General features: G+C 40.0%; 1 protein-coding gene across 1 annotated transcript; it reads right to left on the bottom strand.

Moving 5' to 3' along the window:
• Positions 1 to 895: 895 nt before the first annotated feature.
• Positions 896 to 5,678, bottom strand: LOC120055825 (prostaglandin G/H synthase 2-like). The gene is made up of 9 exons (XM_039003813.1): positions 5,561 to 5,678; positions 5,219 to 5,335; positions 4,957 to 5,100; positions 4,555 to 4,698; positions 4,113 to 4,294; positions 3,649 to 3,979; positions 3,085 to 3,371; positions 2,597 to 2,744; positions 896 to 2,052 (listed from the first exon to the last, which is right to left on the bottom strand). The coding sequence occupies exons 1-9, from the start codon at positions 5,619 to 5,621 to the stop codon at positions 1,643 to 1,645; spliced, it is 1,824 nt and encodes a 607-aa protein (XP_038859741.1). The 5' UTR covers positions 5,622 to 5,678; the 3' UTR covers positions 896 to 1,642.
• Positions 5,679 to 15,360: the final 9,682 nt, after the last annotated feature.

Genomic DNA, 15,360 nt, shown 5'->3' with positions numbered 1-15,360 from the left:
TCTTTCCATTTTTGAATAATGGATTTAATGGTCCTCCGTGGGATGTTCAAAATTTCAGATATTTTTTTATAACCAAACCCTGATCTGTACTTCTCCTCAACTTTGTCCCTGACCTGTTTGGAGAGCTCCTTGGTCTTCATGGTGCTGCTTGCTTGGTGGTGCCCCTTGCTTAATGGTGTTGCAGACTCTGGGGCCTTCTCAGAACAGGTATATATATACTGAGATCGTGTGACACTTAGATTGCACACAGGTGGACTTTATTTAACCAATTATGTGATTTCTGAAGGTAATTGGTTGCACCAGATCGTATTTAGGGGCTTCGTAGCAAAGGGGGTGAATACATATACAGGCACCACTTTTCCGTTTTTGTATTTTTTGAATTTTTTGAAACAAGTCAATTTTTTCTTTTCACTTCATCAATTTGGACTATTTTGTGTATGTCCATTACATGAAATCCAAATAAAAATCCATTTAAATTACAGGTTAAATGCAACAAAATAGGAAAAACGCCAAGGGGGATGAATACTTTTGCAAGGTACTCTAGGTGTCCTTCTTTGCAAGGCATTAGAAAACCTTCCTGATCTTTGTGGTTGAATCTGTGTTTGAAATGTATTGCTGGATTGAGGGACCTAACATATAATTGTATGTGTTGGGTAGAGAGATGAGGTAGTCATTCAAAAATAATGTTAAACATTATTATTGCACACAGAGTGAGTCCATGCAACTTATGTGATTTATTAAGCAAAATTTTACTCCTGAGTCTATTTAGGCTTACCACAAAAAAGGAGTTGAATACTTATTGACTCAAGATATTTCAACATTTGTAAAAATGTCAAAAAACACAATTCTCCATTGACATTATGGGATATTGTGTATAGGTCATTGACAAAAAATCTCAATTTAATATTTGTTTTATTCAGACTGTAACAACAAAATGTGGAAAAAGTCAAGTGGTAACAAAGTGACATGAATAAATGCAATTGAATCAGACTAATAAAATTATAATCTTGACAAATCAATTGTCTTTTAATGTTTTCTCAAGTGCCTAACCATTTTAATTGGAATGTAAATTATGACTTTCATAACATTTAAGGGGCAATCCGCAGTTAAAACAACAACAAAAAACAGACAGCCCGCCACTGTCTTTGGTCAACAGCTGAGGGATGGGGCTGGTGAAATATAAGGTGTCTTCATACTTTCTGAAAACACTGTATATTTCTACATCCATTATTCACTTCATCCATTTACAATAATAAAGTATTTGTCTTTAAAATAACAAAAAATGATTGACAAATACAGCCCAGCTGTATCCTTTCAGTAGCTGAACAACATACAGTATTTCTAATAGTTATTTTCTTCAAGTAAATGTGACTCCTTCAAGTTCCACATTGTATACAGAGTAAACTAACTTGCTTTTGTTCATGTAAGACATTTGTAATAGGTATCCATATTTAAAAACATAATAATTACTTAATAACTTAATAACAACTCAATATTCAACAATACAAAATAAATATTAAATACATAAATTAATCAATAATAAATAACTAAATAAAGCAAAACAAGCTAAAATGAGAGCAGCTTTAGAACACTGAGAAACTGTGTATTTGTGTACTTGAATAGAACCTCGTGTTTTAGTTATTTAAAGCTCTAAAGTCCTTTCTTTGAACACAACACCTGGGTTCATGTCCCTCAGGTGTGCCTCACTTGTGTTGACTGACGCCGACTCAAATGCTCTCAAAAAATCAGGCACTTGAAAGGACACCATCGGACAAGAGCCCTTGACATTGCTGCACACCAGCCTCTCCAATGAAGCAGTGTTGACGATGTCAAAGCCCACACTCCCTCCGAACGTGCTGGGCATCCAGTATTCCGGCGAGCAAATGGGGTTTCCCAGGAGACCTTTCAGGGAGTAGGGTGCACCCATCTCGACCATAGTCTCCCCGAAAACAGCGTTAGGTCTGGGGCGCTCCACCAGAAGGCCTGGGTACAGCTCCACAGCATCTACGTCCCCATATAGACTCTCTAGTTCTGCAGCCAGCTCTGTCTCTCCTGCAACACCAACAGAACAACATACAAAGGGTTAATAAATCTAGCCTGCTACTCACAAATGTCTTTACCACAATGCAGCAAAAGAAAGGCATGCAATACATCCTCACCTCCCCAAAAAATAAGTAGACAAACAAGGTGCATGCTATGACAAGTCTGTGTTTTGGTCTTTACAGGAACTCAATGACACAAGTACAGACACCATACACTTGGATCTTGTGTGAATCTCATGTGATAGTGTAACTGTGTATGTAATTGTACGTTGAAGATTAGAGGTGCAGACTTTAATAATACACCTTAAGCTTAAAAGGCGACAGCCACTCCCTCCCTGCCCACTCTCTATCAGCAGCTGTCACGAAGTGGGTAATCATGCCAATAACAAAAGAGCTGAGCCTGACTGAACCAATCCTGTCACTTTATCCAGGGACTACTTCAGTTGCCATGGACCTGTGCTTACTAAATGTTACCTTTCACCTAGTAACTAGGTAACTATTAGATTGAGGATATATACATATCATAATAGGGTGTGTACAGTTTTAGTTCTCACCTGTGAGGTCCTCAAAGGAGGTGTAGGCCCTCATGTTGAAGCGTTTCCTGTAGGCGTTGAGGGACTGGTAACGCATGTCTCTGCTGTGCTCCAGGGCCTTAGCTGCCACGCCCACTAGTGCAGGAGGCAGGTTCCGTCCACCAGCCACCTAGGAACCAAAGGGAATCAAGATCCTTGGTCAATATCAACTTTTGACACCTTTTTTTCTAAGTAAAAATATCTTGTTGGGGTATGGTGTCTGTTGTCATTCTCATTAATATAAAGCCTGCATTAGATATAGGTGTTGTTGCCCTACGAAGTGAACACCTACCAAACTCCAGTGCCCTTATACAGCTCCACTCATTTATTCATCACTTAGCATATAAAGTTGATATAAGAGTTGTCACTTAGGCCTCAATGAAAGACTATTGCTGTTAGGATCTTAGTGTCCACTCATTTCCGCTATTCCTCGTTGGAACCAACTGTGTCCACCCCACCAGACAACTCACCCTTCCAGCAATCTGCTTGGTGAAGGACTCCACCAGGTTGTTGATGCCGTGCTCTGTGACCAGGGAGTTGTTGAAGACAAACTGGGGGTAGGTGTAGGCACGGTCCTCAATGCTGAAGGTGTCAGGCATCAGCGGGTGCCAGTGGTACAGGGTATTGAACTCGGCTGCGATACGGTTCTGGTACTGGAAACGCTGGTTGAAGAGGAGCTCCGGGTCGAACTTGAGCTGGAAGTGGTAGCCACTCAGGTGCTGGACATAGTCCTCGATCACGATCTTAATGGTCTCGCCTGCGAACCAGGAAAGAAGGGAGGGCGGGAGTAAGAGAATGCATGACAACAGTCCTTGAGGTTGGTGAGACATTTCTCAATTAACACCTGACACCCAAATATAGAGTTTTGATCTGTTTTATACAGAGCTGTTTTCACCTGTATGCATTGTACAGTTTCTAGAACACACTTGAATATTGCCATACTTTGATCATATACGATTCCCATTATAAGGATCTGAAGGGTTTATGACAAGTAGGTACAGTATGCGTGTCCACTTTTGGTACTGGTGACTCACCAATTAGGATGAGGCGTGTGGTCTGGAAGATGCGTTCGTCGTCCCATTCGGGATGCTCCTGCCTCAGGACGTCACAGACACGGTTGTGCTCGCGCAGCCAGATGGTGGCATACATCATGAGGCCGGGGACCAAGCCAAAATGCTCGTGGCCCACAGCGAAGCGGTGCTCCTCGGGCACTTGGGGTGGGTAGTGCATCTCGGCCCCAACCTCCCTTACCAATGGGGGGTAGACCTCGCCATTCAAAACCTGATACTTCAGTTTGCCATCCTTGAACAGCCTCAGCTTGTGCTGTCTCTCCAGACTGTCTCCATAAACATGGTTTAAGTCCACCTGAAACACAGAGGTAAAAAGTGAGTCCAAACATACACTCTAAGCCTAAGTTAAAGTCAACCATGAAACAAAATGGAAACATATTTTCATGTGACAGACGCACTATTTGTCATGTATTGTAAATTAGACTTACGCCATGGCCCAAGGCTTTGGTGAAAGCTGGTCCCTTCTTTAAGTCTGATTTGAAGAACTGGTGGGTGAAGTGCTGGGCGAAGAAGGCGAACATGAGATTGGAACCCTGAGGATCCGGAATAAACCGCTTCCTCAACAAAACCTTCTCCACCACAAGTTTGACATCTGGGAGCACTGCTCTTCCTATCAAGAGACAAAAAAAAAATGTTAGGAACATAATTGGGGTTCTATCTCAACAAAATCTTTATTTGGTTACGAAAGACAGTTAAAATAATGTTCATATGACTGCGTTATTGTTCAGTCTCGTTTTGGACTCTTGGGAAGTCTGACTTTCGACTGGTGGGAATGATTGAGTAACCCATTTGAGGAGATTTTTAAGGTTTCGATAATCTCAGGTAAATTGTAAGGAATCCCAAAAGACTGGTTAGGCGTGAGCTCATTACCTGCGGTTCCCATAGGTGTAGGGCAGTCCTTTGGCAATGGGGGGAGCGTCCGTGTGTAGTAAGACAGGTTGGAGTAGGCCTCCCAGCTCTTGTAGCCATAATCAGCATTGTAAGTCGGTGGGCTGTCCACCAAATGTGAGCGGGCTATAGAGGCAAAGGCAGAAATATTATTTTGTTAGGAAGCTGAGCTAAAACGTATTCTTTTAAATTTAATGTAAAAATGAAAAATATTTTCAATGTATTATTTCTTTCTTCTTTTCTTACTTTATCTCCATACTTCCCATATCAGTAAATATCATATATCCACATAATTAATTGAGTCAACTTTCTTTCATTCATAGGCAAAACTTAATGCAAACTTCTATAATGAGCTGACAAAAAGGTTATACTATTTCAACTTACATGTCAGGACATAGCTCATTATAGCGTTTCTCACAAAGGTGATCTTGTTGATGACGTTCCACAACCCTTTGTAGTGAGTAAGGATGTAGTGAATAGTGTTCGGAGCTGGTTTCAATGATATTTTTATCCATGTTAGGAATTCAGCTGCAGAGTGGATAGAAATGGGAAATATTTATAACAACAATAACGAATAAGTCACGTTAATAAGAATGCCCCATTATATCGTTGGAATAATCTGTATTACTGAAAATGATTTACTTACGAGTTGTGCAGTTCTTTCCATAATATCCCGTCCTTGTGCAGTCGCACTCATAGTTGTCAAAGCCTTTTGAATTACATAACCCCCTATTTTCACAAGGCTGAGCACAGCAAGGATCAACTGAAAAGATACGGCAAAAATTTAGAAGGCTATACAAAATTATTATTAATTACTCTTTTTTTTTCATTACAAGCATTATAATATTTAACAAACAATTCAGATAAATCGAAAACACCTTATGTACAGTAAAGGTATAATTATAATAAGCCAAATACATTATTTTCACAATAGAATAACTAAAGATGCAAAAAATATCAATATGAGAATCAAAATAAATATGCTCACCTCCTTCGCAGAAATAGAGCCCCACAGTCAAGAGCAAAATTATACAGACTACTTTATTCATCTCCGAAAGATTCTATTGAATCGCAATCCGGTATAAAATGTCAAGTTCCAGTCGACTCCTGCTCACTCCTGGTCACAGTGATTCTGAGGTTCTTGGACGCCTGGTCCATATTTATGTATGATGCTCATTCCAAGCTCCTACGCAAACTATTACGCTCCTGTCGGGGGGAGCCGGGAGGGGAAAATTTTAACCAATCATCTTCCTCTTGGAGGTACTTGGTCTATTCTGCATCCAGTCTATTTTGGCATCCACATAGTGAGAATTTAAAACAATAAAACAAAAGTAACGGTATTTACAGTGTATTCAATCACTGAACATTGCTTTTTCGTCTTATTTTATTCTATTGTATAAAGATTGATAAGAAAAGTAACACATTTTCTAAAAACGTATAACAGGCAGAATCTACCGCACATCCAAAATCGATTAGTGAAAAAATTCAAAACAGGAAAAAGTCTCCGCACACTTCCAGGTAGATCCAAGTATTTTGATCGTAGCTAAACTTTCGGTAAGTTGACCGCTGGCTCTCTGTGTGTCCTTATCTGTCACTATGGTTTTTGGAGAAATGCTCCGATGAAGGTCGCCTGACCGAAAGCGTAGCTACAATCAAAATAAATCTGACTGGACGTGTGTTGAGACTTTTCCTTGTTTTCCCACTGAATATTGATAACAAAACTGAAAGAAATACAGCCTACAGCCCTACACTGTTGCGTCTAAGTATCCACTGTTATTTGAGACACCAGGCTAATACTACACTAAAGTTTGTCGGCCATAGGGAAGATTTACTTTACCATCATAGGCTATCTGATGCTGTCAACAAAAGTTTTGGCACACAATAATAAAGTATTTTGACTTTATTGTGTTTATATCCTCAACAGTTTTTGGTATACTGTATGTATCTGTTTCCGGTTGTAACATTTGTATGTGTTTTAAATTGTTAGCCCTCCTGTTATGTTGCGGGTCAATTTGACCCATTTCTGCTTTTGAGTTGTCTAAAATACTAGTTAACCTCTCTTTTTCGCCATGAAATGAAATGACTTTTCCTAATTTAGGGTCATAAACCTAACTTCAAAATGTGGACACACTGATGTGTTGTGGAATGTCTGTAGATTTTGTATACAAACATGATGTTGTGGGTCCTTTTGACCCAGAGGCTTTCATGTGTATAGATATTTGCACAGGTCCATAATAAACAAGTGTCTTTGATGTGTTTTGTTTTGACTGGTTCTGGTTGCACTTTTATCATTATGTTTGGGTGAAAAGGAGTTCCCCCAAGCTTCTCCTTCTCAGTGCGAGAGCAGCAGATCTCTGACACAGACGCTCCAAAATTAGCTCCAAAAAATGTTCAGTCAACGAAGCCTTCTCACAAATTCTGGACTGTGACAGTGAAGGTTTCAGAGACAGAGGACATTTCAGAGACAGAGGACATTTCAGAGACAGAGGACATTTCAGAGACAGAGGACATTTCAGAGACAGAGGACATTTCAGAGACAGAGGACATTTCAGAGACAGAGGACAATGCTGTTGATGATCCAGATAGTGAATTTTTATTTGGTGAAGAGGATTCAAAGGAGGAGTCTAACATACCATCCCGTCCATCAGATGAGAGGACATGAAGGTCTAAAGATGGTACTATAGAATGGCCACCATCAATCACCACAACGAAGTCAAGGTAGACTGTCAGCTTCCAGTGTAATCACAATTGTTCCAGGGCCTACACAATTTGCTCTCCCCCCCCTCGCCAAGACAGTAAAACCAGCACCACTTGTGTAGAATGCAATCAATACATCTGCAGAAAGCACACATGTACATTGTGTTCAACATGTGGAGAGAAAGACTGAATGGATCATTTTGACCAATAGGGTCAAATCACACCTAAGTGTTGCTGTTACTGGGAAATTCAAAACCAATGCCTGTTTGGGGAAACAGAAAATGCTTGTTTGTGAGAAAGGAAATATGTTTAACAAATAATTCTCAAATATAGAGTTTTTGAAATCAAATGTTCTTGTATTTTTTCTTTCTGTAAGGTCTGAGAAGACAAAATAAAGTTTTGTCTGTTTTTACTTGATTCTTTGACTGTCTTGAGCATGTTTAAACTGTGCGTGTCAATCTGAGCCATACCACAATGGGCGTCATTTTTCCGCCAGCAAAGCACAAGGGTTAAATCAATCAATTGGATATCACATAATAAATCATCATCATAATCATCCATAAATATTTATTAGGACTATTATTATGGTTATTATTTATATAGTTGTTTTTCTCATTTTTATTCTCATTCATATTAACACAATATTATTTTACTTTTTAATATTTAGATATTTAATAAATGTTAGGCTGTGTAATAGTTGTGTAATTAAGCAATTATTTTTTGGGTGAAAATGCATTATTGGCAAACTTCCAAAGCAATGACCAGTAAGTAAGGCATGGACCATATATATAGAAATCATTGACATTTGTTCAGTAAAAACAGTAGGAAAAATATAAATGTTCTATTCTTTACTTTTTAAGAGCTTTGTCAAAACGGACCACGTGCACGGACCATGTACAGTATGGACGGTGGGAGATATATGGACGGTCAGACGCATTTGTAGTCATTTGGCGCCGACATGTGGACGAATGTACAACTGTCTATACAGCAGTGGTGGAAAAGTACTAAATTGTCATACTTGAGTAAAAGTAAAGATACCTTAATATAAAATGACTGAAGAAAAAGTAAAAGTCACCCAGTAAAATACTACTTGAGTAAAAGTCTAAAAGTATTTGGTTTTAAAAATACTTAAGTATCAAAAGTAAATGGAATTGCTAAAGTGTAGTTATGTATCAAAAGTAAAAGCAGATATAATTTCAAATTCCTTATATTAAGCAAACCAGACGGCACAATTTTTTTATTGACGAAAAGCCAGGGGCATACTCCAACACTCAAACATAATTTACAAACGAAGCATTTGTGTTTAGTGAGTCTGCCAGATCAGATGTAGTAAGGATGACCAGAGATGTTCTCTTGATAGGAAAATTGTCCAATTCACACACTTATCAAAATGTAACAAGTACTTTTGGGTGGTCAGGGAAAATGTATGGAGTAAAAAGTACATTATGTTCTTTTTGAATGTAGTGAAGTAAAAGTAAAAGTTGCCAAAAATATATATTGTAAAATAAAATAAATATACCCCCAAAAAAGACTTAAGTAGTACTTTAAAGTATTTTTACTAAAGTACTTTACACCACTGCTTTACAGTGAAAGTAGTATGACTGACCAGGCTACTAAAAATTGTTATTTGCCTTTGACGTCCTTAATATGTTTTATATGTGATGCTTAATTTGAATACTTATTTGCAAGAGTTAGTAACACCTGTTTATGAAGGAAATATGAACTAATTAAGCTTGCTCATCTACAGTAGCTGAGTTGAGAGACTAAAGTGACTGACAATTTACTAATAGTAATTGACTATAGTATACCTAGTTAGTAGCCTAATAATGAACTTAGATCAGTGAGTGAACTGAACTTTTTAAAAGTGCCAGAGGTTGGCTAACTGTCCACATCAGTTCTGGCTGTGCAGTTACTGACATTGAATAAGTGCATGTTTTTGGCGATGGCAATGGTTTAGTGTAAAACAGCTTACTGCAATTAGCCTAGTCCAGGGATGGGCAACTTTGATGGCGGTGGGGGCCACGGAAAAATAGAACTGCCCCCCCCCCCCCCCCCCCCCCCCCCACCTTGTGAGCAGAACATTTTAGCGGCCCCCATCATGACAGCAAAGAGAAAATAAAATTCTACACATTTTTCCATGTGATGGAGAAAAGATCTTGCAATTATATAAGTAATTTCCTACAATTCAACACATTTTGCCATAGGGTGGATGCAAATGTTTGCAGTTTTTATATGACAATGGGCCCCACCCCAGTCGGAAATATGACCATGCTTACTACAACTTAAGATAGCTGGCCACTAGACTAACCTACCAATCATAAAATATTTAGCTGACATGGGATAATTGAGTGACTAGCGATGCACAACCACATTTCTAAATTGGTGAAGCAGTTCCGTCCACCAATGGCGTGCTGTACCCTCGAGTTCCCTGAAGGTGACATGGGTGCACAACCACATTTCTAAATTGCATCTTGTGTATTTTATTATTCTAACTCTCAGTAGGTTGAGACCCCCAATGAGTTCACAGATATATACACACACAGTTGAAGTCAGAAGTGTAACTGTGGATGTATTTCATCAGACCAGAGGACATTTCTCCAAAAAGTACCATCTTTGTCCCCATGTGCTGTTGCAAACCGTAATCTGTCTTTTTTTATGGCAGTTTTGGAGTAGTGGCTTCTTCCTTGATGAGCGGCCTTTCAGGTTATGTCGATATAGGACTCGTTTTACTGTGGATATAGATACTTTTGGACCTGTTTGGATAGCTTTTTTCCCTTAATAAATAAAATCATCACTTAAAAACTGCATTTTGTGTTTACTTGGGTTATCTTTGTGTAATATTTACATTTGTTTGATGATCTGAAACATTTAAGTGTGACAAATGTGCAAAAAAATAAGAAATCGGGAAGGGGCAAATACGTTTTCACAGCACTGTATATATCCAGTGCATTCGGAAAGAATGCACTGGATATTTAGTCAGACCCCTTTCACTTTTTCAATTTTGTTACATTATAGACTTATTCTGAAATTGATTCAATCATTTTTCTCCTCATCAATCTACACCCAATACCCCATAATGACAAATTATTGTAGCAAATTTATTTTATTTTATTTTATTTACATAAGTATTTAGGCCCTTTGCTCTGAGACTCAAAATTCAGCTCAGGTGCATCCTGTTTCCATTGATCATCCTTGTGATGTTTATTCAACTTGATTGAAGTCCACCTGGGGTAAATTCAATCGATTGGAAATGATTTGGAAAGGCACTCACCTGTCTATATAAAGGTCCCACAGTTGACAGTGCATGTCAGAGCAAAACCCGAGCCATGAGGTTGAAGGAATTGTCCTCAGAGCTCCGAGACAGGATTGTGTCAAGGCACAGATCTGGGAAAGGGTACCAATCAATGTCTGTAGCATTGAAGGTCCCCAAGAACACAGTAGCCTCCATTATTCTTAAATGGAAGAAGTTTTGAACCAGCAACCTGGCCGCCCAGCCAAACTGAGCAATCGGGGGAGAAGGTCCTTGGTCCGGGAAGTGACCAAGAACCCGATGGTCACTCTGACAGAGCTCCAGAGTTCCTCTGTGGAGATGGAAGAACCTTCCAGAAGGACAAACATCTCTGCAGCACTCCACCAATCAGGCCTTTATGGTAGAGTGGCCAGACAGAAGCCACTCCTCAGTAAAAGGCGCATGAGTGTCCGCTTGGAGTTTGCCAAAAGGCACCTAAAGGATTCTGACCACGAGAAACAAGATTCTCTGTTCTGATGAAACCAAGATTGAACTCTTTGGCCTGAATGCCAAGCGTCACGTCTGTAGGAACCTGGCACCAGGATCAAGGGAAAGATGAACAGAGCAAAGTAAAGAGAGATTCTTGATGAAAACCTGCTCCAGAGTGCTCAGGACCTTTGACTGGGGGCAAAGGTTCACCTTCCAAAAGAACAATGACCCTAAGCACACAGCCAAGACAACGCAGGAGTGTCTTCGGGACAAGTCACTGAATGTCCTTGAGGGGCCCAGCCAGAGCCCGGACTTGAACCTGATCAAACATCTCTGGTAAGACCTGAAAATAGCTGTGCAGCGACGTTCCCCAACCAGAGCTTGAGAGGATCTGCAGAGAATGTGCGAAACTGCCCAAATACAGGTGTGCCAAGCTTGTAATGTCATACCCAAGAAGACAAAGTACTGAGTAAAGGGTCTGAATACTTAGGTAAACCTATTTTTGCTTTGTCATTATGAGGTATTGTGTGTAGATTGATGGGGGAAAAACAATTTCATCAATATAAGACTAACATAACAAAACGTTGAATAAGTCAAGGGGTCTGAATACTTTTCGAATGCACTGTATGTTATGTTGGATGGAAAAAGTAATTTGTAAATTCTTTTGTCCTGGTTAAAAACAAGTTGTCCTCCAATAGATTTCAAATATCCTCGCCCATGTGGAAATTCTGTTAGAGTAATGTATATGCTAATTGTTTGATGGTCCGACCGCATTCTGTCCCCTATCAATATATGTTTTACTTTTGGTGCCAGCGAGAATGACATACGGAAGTAGTCAAGATGACTAGCTTGATTGGGCCTCTGTCATGTATATCTCACTAGGTCAGGATATTTATGCCTCCATATATCCACTGGTTCCAATATATCTCCACCAGAATTCCCACCAGCTAGGTATAAGGTCGTCAAGGTTCTCATTAGCAGCTTTGAGAAATTCCTTGTATATAATGCTCACCCACCCGGGGGCTTTGGCTTTGTTTGACCAACCTTGCCAGGCAGGCTCAGACTCTTGAGGGGGCTTTAGTGTTGCTTTAGTGGGTCTCTGACCGTGTTTATCTTTCTGTCTTGGCTACGTATAGGCTACTTGCAGTAGGCCTATAAAACAGATAAGTACTTCTCCTTAGTGTGTGTGTTGCTAAGGTGGGTGTCTAGGGTATAGGGTTGGGGGCCGTTCCATCATGACAATAAATAAATAGCCAGTTTGTCATTTATTTTCAAATGTATATCCCATATCTGCACAAAATAGACAACTCTGTCACAACTCCTGCTCACAGACACACATGGGCTCTGGCATTTGCAACCATTTCCCTTTTTCACCACACTTTTCCAATCACAAAAACACACACCCCATATTCAATTACAACCACACTCCTCCCATATATACACCCGCACATACCCACATACTGGCCCTCTATGTCCTCTGTTTATTGTATTTTTATCCCTACCATGTTGATTCCTACCTAATTTCGGGATTTTGAGTACTTTTGCATTCCAGTTCCTTATATTTGAAAAAGTATTATTTCTATAATTGTCCCTTCTTCTAATGCTGTCTTTTACCTATTTATAAAAAGAAAGTCAAATACAAATTATTTTACAACATTCCCTATCGTGAATGGTATAGTGTATTTGTAACTTATGTCTTCAGCAATTGTTTTGTTTTCCTCAATTTTATATTACAATCCCTACCATGGATAGTATTGGGTGTTCCATTATTCAAACTTCGTATGATTTCAAATAGCCACGGAGTAGTCTTGGTATCTCGGAATAGTTGGTTATCAATGTACAGTCTATCGACTACGAGAGCTACACGTTTCCATTTTAGTCTACTCACTTTGAAGAGTGGGTACAGAACTTTGTGCCGTTCTGCAATTTCCTTCAGGAACTGATCATTCATGTCTATTTCCGTGCCAGCGAGTCATTTGCTCTGGCTTTTAACCATTATTTATCCTTAAAGAATGCCAATCTGACTCAAACTATGTCATGCTAAAGTTTGATTTTGTCTACAGTATCACCTGGGATCTGTAGCGTTTTAACCAGGAAATCTTTCACCACACTCTCTGGATCTTCACCCTCATTCCCTTTAATACCGGTAAATACCAGATTTTCTCACCTAGATTTAGTCTGTATTTCAAGTAAGACTTCTCTCAGAAATGTGGAACGTCCGTTTCAATGGTACTGACTGCACCTTTAAGCTTGTTTGTTTGTTTCTTTCTCTATTGTCGTGTCTTTTTTCGTCACTCATCTCAAGTTCAAGTACGCCCAATTTATAATTTATCGACTTTAGCAAGTTGGTTTCTGCGCTTACCGTTCCTGGTGGTGAAAAGCATAAATCGTTTGTGTCAGTCGAGGAGTCTAGTTTTCCTTTTGGGGATTGGTTCTCTGTGCTTATTCTTCAACATGTTTTGGTGTTGAATGTATTGGTAATATTGGTTGATACATTTCTCTAGTCTTATAATTTGTTTTGTGTTATCCAGATTGAAAGTTATTTCCCACAAGTATACGAATATGTGGAGTGAAGTGCTAATATTTAGTCAGATGTTGATTATTAAGTTTTTATCTTGAGGCATTCTGCTGTGTTGTCTATAGTCCGCCATTGATCCCTATCAACAGAGTAAACGTTATCATATGATTCATGTTTTATTAAGTACAGTGTGACAAGTATTGTAAATAATTATGTGTTCCTGGGTGGGATCAAACCATGTCTTAAAAAAGGTCATAAGGTCACCAAAATTGTGCTACGGCTATACACGACTGGCCCACCCGTGACAGGCGGGGATACTGACCACTCACTATACTAATGAGAAGCACATGCCTGCCTTTCCACAGCGCCACCACTCCTTATGTGAGTCAATCAGTGAAATTCCATTGGCCCATACCCACACTCTCCCTACGCAACCTCACTATTCACATCATTCACACAATGCTCAGTTCCTTTTCCCTCCTTCTCCATCCCCTTCACAGCGGAAGAGAAGCAGAGAAAGGGTTGGGGGAATGTTAGCGCTCTCCTCCCCTTCCCCTGTTCTACCCAGTGGGAGAGAAGCAGGGGATGGCTGACTGAATGGCGTGATGTGAGGGTGAAAAGAAATGTGGTTGTGTGAAAAGTTGAGCAAACCTGTATTTGTTTCTCAGAGGCTGGCAGGCTGCAGGCTGAAATGGATTGGCAACACACCATAAGCTCATTATACACACATTCCACATTGGAATGGCCCTATTCCATTGATGGTGTCTCACTAAGGAACCTCTTCCTTTGGGCTGCTTTTAGCTACTCTGCCACTGGCCATATCATGCAACAAAGTGAACCTATACCTGTGGAATGGTTAACCCCTTATTTGTATATAATAGATAACAAATAGTATACTGCCCTGTTGCCAATACAGAGACGTATTCAAAAAGTGGGCCAGGAGATGCAATGATTCATTAATGGTTTGAATGTGTTTAAAATCTGTCTTTGTGAACCGGTAGTGTAGCGATGTTTCATGTAAATAAAAGTTATGGGTTCCTGTTTCACAGGTAGAAAATGTTGTTTACAAGTATCAAATACTGATAAAGAAATGGCATCACAAGGACTGGACAATATGTGTGCGATGGTATGTGTTTAGAAAATGGGACAATGTTTATTTACATGACAAATTAAACTGCTATTTGCCTTTTAAATTAGTCCTATGTGTGTAGTAACTCAAACTTTTGACAGAATAAGCCCACATAAGTTGCATTGTCATTCTTGATGCACTAATATCTTCAAGAAATTAAGATCTGCATTAGAACATTGAGTGCGTGCTTAGTCCCCTCCTGTACTCCCTGTTCACCCACGACTGCGTGGCCAAGCACGACTCCAACACCATCATTAAGTTTGCCGACGATACAACGATGGTAGGCCTGATCACCGACAACAATGAGACAGCCTATAGGGAGGAGGTCAGAGACCTGGCAGTGTGGTGCCAGGACAACAACCTCTCCCTCAATGTGAGCAAGACAAAGGAGCTGATCGTGGACTACAGGAAAAGGAGGGCCGAACAGGCCCCCATTGACATCGATGGGGTTGTAGTGGAGCAGGTCGAGAACTTCAAGTTCCTTGGTGTCCACATCACCAACAAACTATCATGGTCCAAACACACCAAGACAGTCGTGAAGAGGGCATGACAACACCTTTTCCCCTCAGGAGACTGAAAAGATTTGGCATTGGTCCCCAGATCCTCTAAAAGTTCTACAGCTGCACCATCGAGAGCATCCTGACCGGTTGCATCACCGCCTGGTATGGCAACTGCTCGGCATCCAACCATAAGGCGCTACAGAGGGTAGTGCGTACGGCCCAGTAC

This window comes from Salvelinus namaycush, chromosome 11 (assembly GCF_016432855.1).
Source record: "Salvelinus namaycush isolate Seneca chromosome 11, SaNama_1.0, whole genome shotgun sequence".
Classification (NCBI taxonomy): Eukaryota; Metazoa; Chordata; class Actinopteri; order Salmoniformes; family Salmonidae; genus Salvelinus; species Salvelinus namaycush.
This window is presented reverse-complemented; position numbering and strand designations above follow the sequence as displayed.

Excerpts from the sequence above, each read along its gene's own strand:
- LOC120055825 (XM_039003813.1), bottom strand. The coding sequence starts at position 5,621 with ATGAATAAAGTAGTCTGTATAATTTTGCTCTTGACTGTGGGGCTCTAT. Across the intron at positions 5,336-5,560 it reads GCTCTATTTCTGCGAAGGAG|TTGATCCTTGCTGTGCTCAG; the intron begins GTGAGCATATTT and ends GTATCTTTTCAG. Across the intron at positions 5,101-5,218 it reads TGGAAAGAACTGCACAACTC|CTGAATTCCTAACATGGATA; the intron begins GTAAGTAAATCA and ends TCCACTCTGCAG.